The sequence below is a fragment of the Ruditapes philippinarum genome, unplaced genomic scaffold (genome assembly GCF_026571515.1).
Source record: "Ruditapes philippinarum isolate M1 unplaced genomic scaffold, ASM2657151v2 ctg1909_1_1_1_1, whole genome shotgun sequence".
Lineage (NCBI taxonomy): Eukaryota > Metazoa > Mollusca > Bivalvia > Venerida > Veneridae > Ruditapes > Ruditapes philippinarum.
Genome location: NW_026858687.1, coordinates 66,906 through 82,104, shown reverse-complemented (window position 1 = coordinate 82,104; position 15,199 = coordinate 66,906). Strand labels below are relative to the sequence as shown.

General features: G+C 30.3%; 1 protein-coding gene across 1 annotated transcript; it reads right to left on the bottom strand.

Annotated features, from left to right (window-relative positions):
- Positions 1-53: 53 nt before the first annotated feature.
- Positions 54-9,327, bottom strand: LOC132753955 (methionine aminopeptidase 1-like). Its single transcript, XM_060744527.1, has 10 exons — positions 9,189-9,327; positions 8,418-8,509; positions 7,587-7,670; positions 7,059-7,126; positions 6,323-6,393; positions 5,817-5,948; positions 5,232-5,337; positions 4,363-4,400; positions 3,755-3,820; positions 54-3,102 (listed from the first exon to the last, which is right to left on the bottom strand). Exons 1-10 carry the CDS (start codon positions 9,241-9,243, stop codon positions 2,933-2,935), a joined length of 882 nt encoding a protein of 293 aa, XP_060600510.1. The 5' UTR covers positions 9,244-9,327; the 3' UTR covers positions 54-2,932.
- Between the last annotated feature and the right edge of the window lie 5,872 nt (positions 9,328-15,199).

Below are 15,199 nucleotides of genomic sequence, written 5' to 3'. Positions count from 1 at the left end.
AACTCAATATTATTAATAGGAGCTGATCTGCATAGAAATAACAAATAATACTGTAGTTGTTTAATATCAAATAATTTATTCAAAAGATAATTTTACATGCTAAGTTATGATTGTATAATTCAACAAGTGACAGGAATATGAACATGTTTCATATACAAACTAGAAATATGTGTGCACCCTACCAACTCTGTTACTGTGACCTTTCACCAAGGTCACAGTGTTCTCTGGTTATCAGTGTGACATGCATTTTGTGATCAAGGTCAATGACCTTAATCTTAACCAACTTAACCTCACAATCAATAGGGGCCATCTAGTCATGGTCAACTTAAACACAAGATCTTTAGACTGTATAGCCTAGTGTTCTAGTCAGACAACTTTCCAAGGTCTGGTTTATGGGCTGACACTGACACACAAAGCTATAAACCATTACATGGCAGCATTGTAAAATGATAATCATATAAAAAAAAGTCCATTACTTAATTACATCATGGTAAGTCTTAAAAGTTTTTAAGTCATTTCCTTGCATACATTCAGTACATACATTACTGTACATTATTTCAAATAAGCAAGCACATGGCTACATATCTCCCAGCAGCAAATGATTTATTATTAATGCAAGTAACTTAACCTCTCACATAAGGAGATTCTCTCAGTTTGAAATATAATTAATTGTCCATTCCATAAAAAAATAGAGCTTAATGGCATATTTCCAAAAATAAATTTGAAATAATTATAAACATTCTTCCTTATTTTTAACTTTCTCAACTAGAAATATCTAACTGTAAGATATATATTTTTAAATTGAAACTAGAGTTGATTTCTATATTCAAACTTACATTATATGATATAAATAAAGATACATGTATACAGAAATGGTTGCTATGGAGTAAACCTTTCCAATGTGACGTATGACTGCAAATTTGTTTTTTTATTTAAATCACAAAATACAGAAACACTATGGAGATATTAATGCAAGTTTTGGGTATTTAATCATCCCTTTCAAAGCTTTGTATTCAAAAAATGGATAAAATTTAGTTTTAAAATTGGTTTTTTCTTTAATATCATCAAAATCCAGAAAAATACATATACATTGTATAAGTGTATACAATCTTTGACAGATTAAAACAACTGGGCTGTGAAAAATAATGTATCATTTACTTTCAAAAAAAACTAAAAGGCTTAATCAAACAGAAGTACAGATAGATCATATAATGATGATGTATCAAGTAAAACTTTAACTAGTCATAAACATCAAAAAGTGATTATAACATAAAGTTCTAGGCTGAAATTCGTTTTGCACTAAGAAGCATTATATTATGCAGTGTACAAAAGTGCAGAGCAAACAAAAAGGCTCTGTTTTGCTAAACATAGTAAATACAACAATGGTTTATAAGAAGATGTTGTAAAATTGTCCATCTTACATGTGATCTTGTGTGTAACAATGTGAAAGGTAAGTTCGTTGTAGCAATCCTAACATCCTCAAAGGCTTTATACAAAGTTTGGTGTTGATGATGCAAGTCAATTAAAGGTAGATCTACTTATAGCCGTGTTTTGGCAAAATGGTGTACAAAGGCCACTCCTGTAACCTCCCTCTGTTCGGAAACAAGTGATGACACATGTTTATCAATTGAACATAAAACTAGAATTGGATAGTTTACTTTGTGATTTGTTTGCGTAATCAATTTTCCTATTATATTCCCTTTCAAATTAAATAGGGAAAGCAGTAAAATTATAATCAAGTTCAATTTTCAATATCCTGAGATTAAATAACCAAGGCAAAATATACAAAACTACTTTCTAATCTGACACAACATTATTTGCCTTTAAATTTCAACTTGAACAACTAAAACTGACACTGTAACAGCAATTTTTCTGATGGACAAGACTAGAAGATGTGGCATACTGTACATTAGTTAAATTATATCTATAAGCACCTTGCTTGAAAATATGACCTTTCATAAACCAGCTCAACTCTATATACCACTTGAAAGTCCTTAATTATAAATGTCAAACTTTATTATAGAAAAGTTGAATAGTTTGAAGGAACTTTGCAACAAAAATAAATCAAAGACTTTGTAACAAGAACTAGTTTGTAACTGTAACTGAAAATCATACTTTTGAACAAAAATTACAAACAGAATCAGATCAGGCATTCTACACAAACCCAATCCGGTACATAGATCAAAGGTTAAATATCACAATATACAAGAAAAGATCAATGTAATCAGTGATAATGAGAAATTACTTCTGCTAGCAAATTATATATGTATGGAATTGCTTTATCAGAAACTAAAGGCTTCCAATAAATTGTGGGTTATTTTTATAATGAAGTATCACCACATGTATTCAAACATAGTTTGTTTCAAAGCTAGCATTCTTACAGTCACCTGTGTTTATACTGTAATTATTGATTAATGCATCGTGAAAATCAGGTGAAGGTTAACTCCTTACAAAACTAAAGAGAGCATCTGAGTCCAGATACTACACTGTCATACAGTAAACCAATCTTAACATTTAACATTTAAAACTTCAACATTTAAAACACAGCATAACCAAAAAGGGAAAATAAATCTTAAATACCTACATTTAAAGGTATAAAAAACTGGAAGTTGTTGTAATACATCATTTAAATGTCTTACATTCCAAACTTCATTAAGCAAATTAATTGTTTTGCAAACAAATGGGTTAAAAAAATGAAATTTTCAAAAGTAGGTTAATCACTATTAAACTGAATATTTAATTCACAAAAACTTATATAGGTGTGTAACAAAATACAACTATTTGTTAACTGATCTTGACTCAATAAGAATCTAGTGAAAAGCACATGAATTTTGATGAAAAGTGGTTCAGAATAAAGCATTTTTTCCCAGCTTTTTTTTTTTATCAATTCTTAATTTGTTAAATTTTTTATGACCTAAGCAGACGACAAAGTTCACTTCAACTGGTCCATGAAATGAGGCTGCCCATCTTTCTCCAGTCTTCTTGTCAGTATCTCACAGCCTGTTTCTGTTACTAGAAGGGTGTGTTCAAATTGAGCAGATCGTTTCCCGTCCTCTGTCACTGCTGTCCATTTATCAGGCCAGGTCTCATCTCTCCATGTTCCTATAAATAGCATATAAATATTTTACAATTAAAACACTCCAGACAAAATAAGTAATCATGATGGTTTAAGGTAAGCTGTAGCAAATAGATTTTACAGTGATATACTACTTTGATGTGTTTTATCTTTAAGTTTATACTTATATTGCTTTTTTTTTTTTGTTGAATTGTGCTGTGTTGTATGAAGCTGTGTTGTGTTGGTTTATATTGTGTTGTATTAAGTTGTGTAAAGTTAGGTCATATTATGTTGTATTAAGCTGTGTTGTGTTGTCACCTATTGTATTGTACTGAATTATATTGTGCTGTTCTGTACTGTATTGTAGCTCAACTGTAACATGTTCTGTACTATAAAGTGCTGTACATGTATTTTATGTGCTCTTTTTCAACTTTTCAATACTACATTGTATCTCAACTGTACTGTACTTCTTTTATACCAAAACCTTTCCTCCACCCTGAAGCTGTTAAGTATTTCATCTTCTTAGTGCAATAACAGATTATCTCCTTACATAATTTAATAAGAATTAACCCGTTACTGCAGTAACTTATAAGGATATGATTTATATGGATTTATCTTAAAATCAAATGGTCTGCTAATTGCTTTTTGTCTTTGTACTGTTGAGTGAAAACCTTTAATAAAATCAAATGTTATAGTTACCTTCATTTATCATAGGCTCGATGGTAAAACAATGACCTGGTTTCATAACACCAATTGCTTTGTTTTCTGTAAAAAGATAATTATGGGAAATATATTTCTGTTACAAAATGTATAAAAAAAAATATATTTTACTTATAATTCAGTAGACCTTTATATTTTACTTTTAATTCAGTTTACCTTCATATTTTACTTTTAATTTAGTATACCCTGAACTATTAACTAATTCTTTAGCCAATATTTTTCTTTCTTTGAACTACCTGATATTATTAAACTCAGTATGGCAGGGCTAAAATCTCTGCAGTTATTTAGTTTAAACAATATTTTATTTATAATCTATACATTTACATAATAAAGTACAAAAATAATAAAATAAAATTTACGGATTGAGTAGGAAGCTTGTAAAGTTTTTTTTGAAAACTCTCTCTGAGTCATTTAACCTGATAACTTATAGTAAGCATAATTGGTGTCAGAATAGGAAATATTTAGTTTAAAGTGAAACATTTCTAGTAACTAAAACATTTAACTAAATTCAAATATAAACAGCATTTGATGTAACTTTATAAGAAGTTGGTTACTGACTGTAACTTGATATGAAGTTGGTTACTTACTGGCATAGTGAGGAACACTTGGAGCTGTGTGAAACAATCTGTAACATATAATTTGTATTACAGGCAAACACCATTATAAATGTACATATTAACTAAACTTGAGTACAAAACAATTTTTATTACCATACTATCTAATATATATGTAAGTTCATAATGATCAGGTCACAACAAGATGTGCCCACAAAATACAATTGACTTTGTATGCGGTGAATTCCTAACATATGGATGTTTAAAGTATGACAATAAATGACAAGGCCATTTATATGTCAAACTTATATACATATGTATTTAACAGAGAAACTCTCAGAGGCATTATGTGTCAAAGTTTTAAAAGATTCTGGCTTATAAGGTGTATATACATGTACAATGAATTATGGCCTAGGTGAAAGATGTATGAAGTTAAATAAACCAACAGTACAGTTCATTGTTTCAGGTGTCAAGAAAAAATATCTATCCATACCCAAATAGTTTGGCAAGAAAACATTATACATGTAAACCTTGTCTACATTGATTTTTATGACTGTTAAGTCATATTCAACATTCTAACATGCTTTGCACTTTTTCCCTACTACACTTCATATGTCATATATGATGTCAATAAACCAAATGATGTAAGGAAAATTACTTCTACGCTCAATGTAGATCAACATGTTTTTTCAGTTATCTTTTTAACTAGCATGTTAGAAAAGAAATAGAAATTTTCGTGCATTATAGTTATAATAATGCATGGCTTATCATTCAAATACCGGTACTTTGCAATTATAATTATATTTCTATGCATTTGAACTCTAACCGTCCATTATTCTATTTAATGCACTAAAAATTGATATTTATTTCCTATATATAATACAGTTACACAGATAACTTACTGGTGTATTCCATGACCGCAGTAACTACGCACCACAGAGAAACCGTTAGCCTGAGCGTGTTTTTGTATCACTGCACCAATGTCTCGGTACCGCACACCAGGTTTAACTGTCATTAACAAAAAGTTCATCACAGATACAATATGTTTTATAGATGTTATAATAATCAGATGAAGTTTAAATGGAAACACATCGAGTATATCACAGCTTTGTACACCTATATACAGTACTATTGTAAACTATACATGAGTGCTCCAATAATATTGCACAGTTAAAGTATACGCTAATGGTAGAATCTGCAAGTAAATTAAAGATATTCACCCATAAAAAGGTTAAGACGCACAACAAGACTTTTTCATATTTTACAAAGTTTCAAAGAAATGTGTTACAAGTATCAACTAAAGTACAAAGTTACACAAAATTTCAAAATTCTATAATCTGCAAAAGTGCATTATCATGTAGCCTAATACCCGTTATCAATATTTTCATTTTCTGTACATGTGAATCTTTTTCCTCCAGACTATACTCTCTTACAATAATCTCATTTTGTGTAAATGTCAATTTTTCACACCAGAAAATAAATCTTACCTTCTTTAATGGCATTATCTAGACATTCCCAGGTAACCTTCACCAACTTCTTGTATTTTTCATCAACATTACCCACAAAAAATGTCTCATTTAAATCTCCATGGTAACCTTTATAATACACTGATATATCCACTGAAATAACACAAAAAAATGTAAAATAAATACACTACAGGAAGAAAACCTCACTGAAAAAAAAAAAAAGTCCCTGAAATTTCTTAACCCAAAAAAAGGGAATTCCTTTTTGGATTAAATAAAAACAAAATAATCACTTTTGGCCATGGTTTTCCCCTAGAAACATTTTTAATAGTAATCCCCATGACTAGTATTGGGGTCTGGGAATATTGAATAAAGGAACTACACAGGCATTTGTAAACTTATTTATCATATTATTTTGATCATAAAGTACATGACTTTTGAGCCACAGATTACTTAGATTATGACTGTGGAAAAAAACGTTTTACAGATAAATTTGCTATAAAACTACATGTATAAACATAGTAACATACCATTAACTATATCACCATCTTCCAGTTTTCTAGAATCTGGAATTCCATGGCATATAACCTCATTTACTGACCTAAAATAAAATAAAATTTATCAGCATTTTTAGCCCGTCAGAAAAAACCAAAATAGTGTTTGAACCACATGGTCCAGACCCCCAAACCCCTTGCGGATCCGCGGCCCAAATTTTTACAATAGAGAAATGATAGCAAACGGGATGGATCCATCAGACTGCCGGGTTTCGCAGGCTGTCTGGATCCATGCTGGTCGCAAACGCACTATGTTGGTTTTGTCATGACGCGGCTCATTTGTTCATAATATACTTTATAAAGACACTGTCTTCACTGTTTACAAAGCTATATGAGATGTTTAGCATGGTTAGCGTTCAACAGTAGTTCAAAGTTACAAAGATATATATGCATGTTGAGAAACCTATAGGTAATTTCACTCTGACAAAGTGATGAAAAATGCAACAAATTTGAACTTTATTTGCAAAGAACATAATTTATTAATCAACACACAGGAATCTTATGCATTAAGAAACAATATATACAATCTGTACAAGAAAGCTGTTAAACTTTTTACAACCTAGGCAAATTTTCAAATGTTAAACTATAATGGGAAAATAAAACCAAAGCTTTTTTCCCACTTTTTAACTCAAGCCAATTTTTTAATTGCTATTAAATAGTAACTTTAACTTCACCTACAATAAGTTATAAAACTGTTGAAATTTTTACTTACGTACAACATGATGCAGGAAAACAATAATAATTCAAAGGTGAAGGGTAACATTGTCTGTCTATACATGCCTGTAAAATTTAAATAACAAAATCAAAGTTGCCACCCTGATCAATGCCCTCCACCTTGCCCTCACAAAGCTCAAAATTTAGTAAAACATATCAGACACTTATAATATAGCTCTGTTAAAATATGTTCGCCAATCTGAGGACATGTCGAAAACTTTATTTCCAAACTTCAGATCACCTTGTCCATGCAAAATATCTATAAACAAAATATCTAACATGACTAAAAGATTATAAATGTTAAAGAAATTATAAATGTATAAGAATATGTAAAACAGTAAACATAACATAAACTTATTGTAATGTATTCATTTAAATAACATGGTTTTACTCAAATCTCATTTATAGTCCTTCAATATTTCAAAAAAATAAGCATAAAATTAAGAATTTGTGAAAGTGATTCAAACAAATGACGTAGCTTTGTTATCAAAGATGTTGTACAAAGTTAAAGTATAAGTATATATACCTGATAAACTGCAGTATCAATTTCAGCAGTAGTGACACCTATACCAATAGCCTTTGCTGCGATATCTAGTACCTCTCTACCTATCTGTATAATATAATAACACAGTATAATACAGCAAGAACTTGTTTGAATGCATGTGCAAAAATTGTGCATTTGTACAGTCCTGCAATGTCAATACAGGGATTATATTTGGACTTTTTTCAATCTAAAGTGCCATTCTGTATGACCCAATATTGCTGTAACCAGCAGGGCACTTGCTTAAATATAAAAAAAATACATGTATGAAATAGAAGATATTGAATGAGTGTAAGTTCAATACTGAATTTATTGAACGAGTTGGTTGAACAAAGTTCAAGCCTCTGGCCAGCAAAGTATTATTTTATTTAACGAGTTCAATAAATTCAGTATTGAACTTACACGAATACAATATTCTATTTATCACATATCCTAAATAAATAGAGTTTATAGTGAAAAAGAATCATTTTTCGATGACGCGCCTATAGTGTAACGCTAACATTTAGCACGTCTTTACACTAGGTTTGTACAACACACAAGACGCCATGTCAAAATATACGCACAACCGTGCAATACCATTTTACGGAGTCGCAAAATCGGCACAGGCTTGTGATAATATTCTATATCACACTCAGAAGAGAGAAAATTTCAATATTTTCAAGAGGGCATAACTACTTGATTACCTTTGTAATTTACAAACTAAATATATGTTCACCTTAGTACAGTAACAGGCCAACTACTATCATATTAAATAAGGCATTAACCTGTTACTGCACTTAGGTGACAATATCATTATGATGTAAACTATAAACTTACTCTACAAGCTTGTTTCACTCCCTCTTGTTCCTCATCTGTTAGTATTCTAATACTGTTGTTTCCCCGCATTGCTCTCTCTGACAATGGTTCACCTGTAATTATATAAACACAAATTTGTGGAAATATATCAATATTATACCAAGACAGGGCTATTTTTCCTTCTACAGCAGAGGCCGTTACAGGGCTGCTTCCCCAAAGAAAAATTCTTTAAAATCATGTAGTTTTCCCCAAAAATTGAATTAACATCAAGTTTTTTCTCCCCCTTTTGCAAATATATATTGTAATTTTCCCAAAAACCTGCAAAATTTTTTTTATATGTTATATGCATAATTAGGATGAATTTACAAATTATTATTACCAATGTACTGGCATGAACAGAGCACTCTCTTATAAATCTTCAGACAAAATTAATGTTAAAATTGAACAAGAAAGACCATGTTACAATATGGAAAGTGTTATTTGAACTGAAATTATATAAATTTTAATCATCATGTATTTATAGAATGGGGTTTCTTTAAAACTGGAAAAGGAATTGGAGGGTCATTTACCTTGCAAGTCTAAAAATCTTATATAAAAATAAAAAGAAAATGAAGAAATGCACTAAGTTTTATATCTTAATTAGAGTATCATAAACAAAATTGTTTATCATCGAACAAATCAGCATTTGACATTTGTGTCATCTGAGGAGTCAATAAAATTAGATTATACAGAGTATGAAAATGGGAAGTATATCAACATAAGAGATTTTCACAACAAAGAAAACAGGTTAACCTTCTGGATGTGAAGCATAATCTGGTCTCGGTATATGATCAGGAACTGTTCTCATTTCAGGCTGAAAAAAAACAACAACAACAAAGTCTCTCTATCATATTGTTAATATTATTTTATCATTCTTCGTGATCTTTATTGGTTTTAAACAATATTTCAAATATTTCATACCAATGTAAAGCTACTTTACATTAATGAATGCTTTAATCTAGGCAAACTTTGTTAAGCTCGTATTCATTAACACAGGAGGATCTCTATGGTCAAAACTCACTTTCGTCTCGCCACTCTGGATGTGAGGAAGCTATCTAGTTAGCTTACTGAACATAGTGTATTCTATCTTAACTGGTCGGGGAAGGCATAAGTAGCTCATCCATGTATTTTTTCAGGTGTAAAAAAGCATTTAAGTTTCTTTTCTACAGATTAAAACATGAGAGCCTCTAAATTTTATGACCAAAAAATTTTCAGCTTCAAGTTGTTCTTTTAAAAAACAATTAATTTTTAAACTTCAAAACAAAAATTTAAAATAATTTTCATGAACAAAATTCAAAGGAAATTGAAAGTTTCTTTTAAAATAATTGATTGAAAATTCATTTTTTAATTTTAAAAATTTTTATTTGCGTTTTGTTTTCGCTAAAACGTGGCCCCTCATCTTTTTATAATTATACAAAAAACAAACAGGTCTTCCGGGGGGGTCTTCCGGGGGAAAAGGGGGGGGATCCGCGTGGAAAAACGTACACCTGCCCAGAGTGATTTCTGGTGTTCCAGTAACTGCTGCTCTATGGTCTTGGCTTCATTTTCTACAAAGTTAAGGTTAATACTTTATATACAACAGAATGTAAGTCAGTGTAGCAGGATAAAATGAGATAATCAAGCTTTAGTTTTGAAAAACAGCTTAATTTGGGGCTAAACTATATTGTATGCTTCAAAATCTATCAACTTCTATTTATCAAAGTGCATTCAGTGTTTTTGCCAGACTGGATTTTTTGGGGGGTCATTTGTGGCCATAAGTATAAAAAATATAGGGGTCATTTTAAATTTACATTTCAAATTTTATAGTGAACACATATTCCAAATTTAAAGTGAATATCATTGACAGCTTTTTGAGAAAATAACCTTTACAAAAAGGTTAATCAGGGTAAAAAAAAGTCTATGTCAAAAAGGGACATAACTTTTCAAAATATAACTTAAGATTATCTGCCCTTATGATATTGCATCACATGATAATAGTGAACAAGAAAACAAAGTCACACAGAAAATAGCTTTAGTTATTTTTTGAGAAAATTTATCTAAACCTGTAAAATATTAAAGGTAATAGTGACCTTGACGTTTGACCATTTGACCTCATAATCAGTGTGACAGGTAAAACTCATCAAGGTGTTATTTTTGGGATTTTGATAATGAAATAAAATTACCAAAAATGAGAAAACCAAAGGGTGACCTTTTAGGTTCCCAAAATACCCATTTAAAAGAAGCAGATTTAATGGGAACAATTTAATAAGAATTTTCACAAGATTTTTTTCCTTCATTTGGGTTTTAAAGACTTTAAAACTACATTCAAATAAAATCTTAATGTTAAATAAAATAAAAATTTATTTAAAAATTTTTTCTAAGAAAAATTCCAATTCAAAAAAACCTTAATCTTTTGCCATGGCCTGAAAGATTTACTGAAAAATTTCAAATTATATTAAAAATTTCATAAAAGGGCACTAAAAATAAAAAATTCAATTAAAAAAAAAAAAAAAAATTTAAAAGATACCCTTTGGTAATAATTGGGGTTATTTTTGAAAAATAAAGTTTCAAGAAACCATAAGTTATAAAAGATTTAAAAATTTTACCCAATTCAATTGAAATTTTTAAATAAAAGGGCATTTTGCAAAAACTACCAGGGAAAAAGTTATTTTCCTTTGTTATATTCTTTTTAATGAAAGTAGTAGTTTAAAGGGAAATTTAAAGTGTAAATAATTTTGAAAATAAAAATTAAGTTACCTTTTTAATTCAAAAAAGGGGTAATTTCAAACCTTTAGTTATTACCCTTTTTTAATTTTTATATTTGAACAAGATGTTTTAAAGACATTTGTTACTTCTAATAAAGTGTTTGGTCCAAAACTTAAAAATTTTTTTCGAACCGACGCCAGGGGCGATTGCCCTTTTCGCAAGGACTGAATCTGACAAAGGGCACTCCCGCTACAATTGGGGGAAAATTTTGAATAATATAATTTTAAAAATGTGGAAAATTTTTTAACAAAGATTTTTCCAAAACAAATGAAAATAAATTTACTTAAGACTGTTCTTGTGTCGATGTTTACCAATTGAAAAATTTTAAAGTTTTTTAAAATATAATTATAAAATCAACCCACAAAATTGGACGGCCCAAAACGGCCGGTTAAAAGGGCCTTCTTTTAAATCCCCTTTAAACAAATTAAAAGGGTTAACATGAATTTGTTGGAACAAAGGTAGGATATGGGTAAATCCAATTTATTATGGGAAAAAAGTTATTTAATTCATTAAAAAATAAAGAGTATTTCTTAAAAAATTTTTAAAATTTCTATCTTTACCTTTTTGTTGAACTTTTTAATTGGCAAAACTTGAAAGCCTTAAGAAATCAATCAATATATAATCAAATCCCACAGATTACATGTTTATCTGCTAAGCAACTTAGGCTGTTAAATAAGTTTTAACTTTTAAACAAAAAATTTAAAATTCATTAATTGCTAACATGTACTTATTTTAAAAGGGGGATGGTTTACTTTTAAATCCCTTTATTTTTAATATGTTTAATCGTCAAATTTGGGCTGAAAGTGTTTAGAAAATGTCAATTCAATTTTACCTTTGTTAAAATTTCTAATTGGAAACAGAATGTCTTATGGGGATTGGACTAATATTTACCAATGCCATGGGTTTTAAATTCTGTTAAATTTTCAAAACGTCTTATTGTGTAAAAAACGTTGTTAATGCCAATGTAAAATTTAGCTTTTTCAAAAATTCATTTCTTTGCCAAAGGGGTCTGATTCCCCCTTTTAATAATGTATGCTTTTGGGCAAAGGTTTAATTTTAAACAGGTTTTATAAAGTCAAAAATTGTTTATCTTGCGAAAAGGTATTTAAATTTTCGTAAATGTTATGTTTCTAATAATTGTGTTAATTTGTTCAAATTTAGTTCCGTCTTGAGAAAGCGCTGTCTGATTTTGCTAAACTGTCCCGTTACCTTTTTTTGCTCTATCTTTCACGCTGCAGCGTGGGCTCTGGTCAACATGATTACTAAAATTTTGACAAACATCGCATGCTGGACATGATAATACGATTATCTGACATAATGAGACGGCGTGTAGACATGTTTACGTCATAAACTGGCAAGTTAAACGCCTTTGTACTACATAATGATTTACTGTGTTTCAATAAGTAAACACCACATTTGAAAAGGAAAAATGATACTTCGCCATAAAAGGACGATGTTTAGTAAAATTAACACTGACCTTGACAAAATAAAATGACACTTTGACAAAAAGAATAGTAATTTTAGAAAAAGTCATCACCACGTTTCGACAAGATGATATGACTATTTGACATAATAAGACGAATATAGACAAGTTGAATCTACATTTGGACACAATTGCATGACAGTTTAACAAATTAAAAAAGCATTTTAACAGTGCATAACCATAATTTGTAAAGATACCATCATTATTTCACATAATAAAACGGTGTTTAGGCCGGTTAACATAAAGTTTGAATAAAATAGCATGGCGATCTGAGATAATAAGGAAGTGTTTAGACATGTCAATACCATCTTTCGACAAGTCAACAATACTATTTGAAATAATAAAATAACGTTTACACAAACAAACAAAATTTATTGGCAAGTCAACATTAGTATTTCACATAATAAGTATATTTTTAGACGAGATAACAACAGTTTTAGGCAAGACAGCATGATGTTTTGGCACAATTAGACAGAATAACACCACCTCATACAAAGCAACACAACATTTTGACAAAACAGGACAGCACTCAGCCAGGTCAATATAACGGTTGAACAAGATATCACTACTACCCAACATAATAACACATGAGTTTGACAAGTTGACACCAAGTTCCGACAAGATAACACTACTGTTTCACATAATAAGACAATTTTTCTAGACAAATTACCACAACAGTTGGACAAGACAGCATGCTATTTTGACATAAAAGACATTCATTAAGCAAGATAACACCGAATTTGAACACAATGACATGGCAGTCTGACAAAATGTGACGGTGTTTAGACAAGTCATTATCACGATTTGGACAAGACAAAAACGACAGTATAACATAATACAACAGTGTCATAATATACCAGGATCACATTTGGACAAGATGACACCAACTTCCGACAAGATAAAACTACTGTTTCACGTGATAAGACAATTTCAAGACAATTCAACACCACATTTAAACAAGTCTTTGTTCAGACATAATGAACTCTTTATTCAAAAAAATGGCGTGCATGTTAGACATATTAAGACTTCCATTCGGCATGTTAACACCGGATTTTCACATGATAACATGACGTTTTGAAATAATAAGACAGTGTTTAGACAAGCCAGCACTACGTTTTGACAAGATAAAATGAATATTTGACCTAATAAGACTTCGTTAAGACAGGTTCCTATAAAATGTTGGCAAGCCAACACTTCAATTATACATAATAAGACGCTTTTAGGGAAAAATAAAACAAAATTTAATAACATGAGGCAGCTATGGCGTTCCATACAACAGTATAGGACTATGTGTTAGTTTAAACAAGATTTATTTCTTCATCAATACTTACAGACAAAATTACAATATATAAATTGCATTCAGGATTGAGTAGACTAGAAAGCTTGCAGCTTATATGAAACTCTCTCCTGACTATGTGTTGATGCTGTATACCAAATATTAAGAGGCCGTGATAAGTAGTTGCTGAGAAGACTGTTACAAAAATTTCCTACCATTCAAAATTGATGTTGAAAATTTAACTAAGTTGGTAAACAGCAAATGGATGAGCGACATACCTGAAATCGAATCCCATGGTATGGGACCAAGTATACCAATTCAGAGATTTTTCCAGCATTTTGGGAACACGACCCATACCCATGGAATTGAAAATTTCAGCGGCGTTTTGTTAAAAAATGGGAAAAATACATGATTGAAATTTTGCAGTGATTAAATGGATACAAACAATTACTGTCAATGATGGCATCTTCAAACATTTAAGCACTATTACAATTTACAGTGAAGAAGCCCTTATTTGCAAAGATTTTAGAACTTTTATCCAATATTTTTATTTTACAACTTTCAATTGGGAATTTTTTCCTATTTGAGAATATGACCCAATAACCGCTATAAAATTAGCCCAAAAAATCCCTGCAATGATCATGAGGTTGCTATAAGCAGTTGCTGAGAAAACTGTTACAAAAATATTTTCCCCACCCGCCTGCTGCCCAAAATTCACCACTTTATAACCCGGGTTTGCACCTGTGTAACCCTGTGTAAAATTCGCATGAAAAATGGGCACGCCACAGCAAGACCTACGACCACAGGTCAAGTCTATGAATTGCAGGTACAGTATGCTAACCACTACACCACAACGGCCGTTGCGTTACATTTTCACCTTTTTTTCAATGTTCTTTTTATTTATTTATTTATTTATTCAACTCCAATCATGCCGTTATGAAAAAAAGCTTCTTTTGCCGTTATCATGGTTATGATTATGCATTTGATCCATGCATGTGCTTAATTAACTAAAATCATTTAAAAATTCATCTTCCATACAAAACAACAAAAGAATGAAAAGTCTACCATGTCTATGTAAATCTCAAAAATTAATTTGAGTTTTGACAGATCTATTTTCTATCAAAAAGAAGAATAAATAGTGATAAACAAAGTATAGGAGTAAAAAATATTCAACCTGGTCACAGAAATATGATCCAGGAATTCCAAGTTTTATACAAGTAGGACATTGGAGCTTAGCATCTTTATTACAGCTCGTAGTTT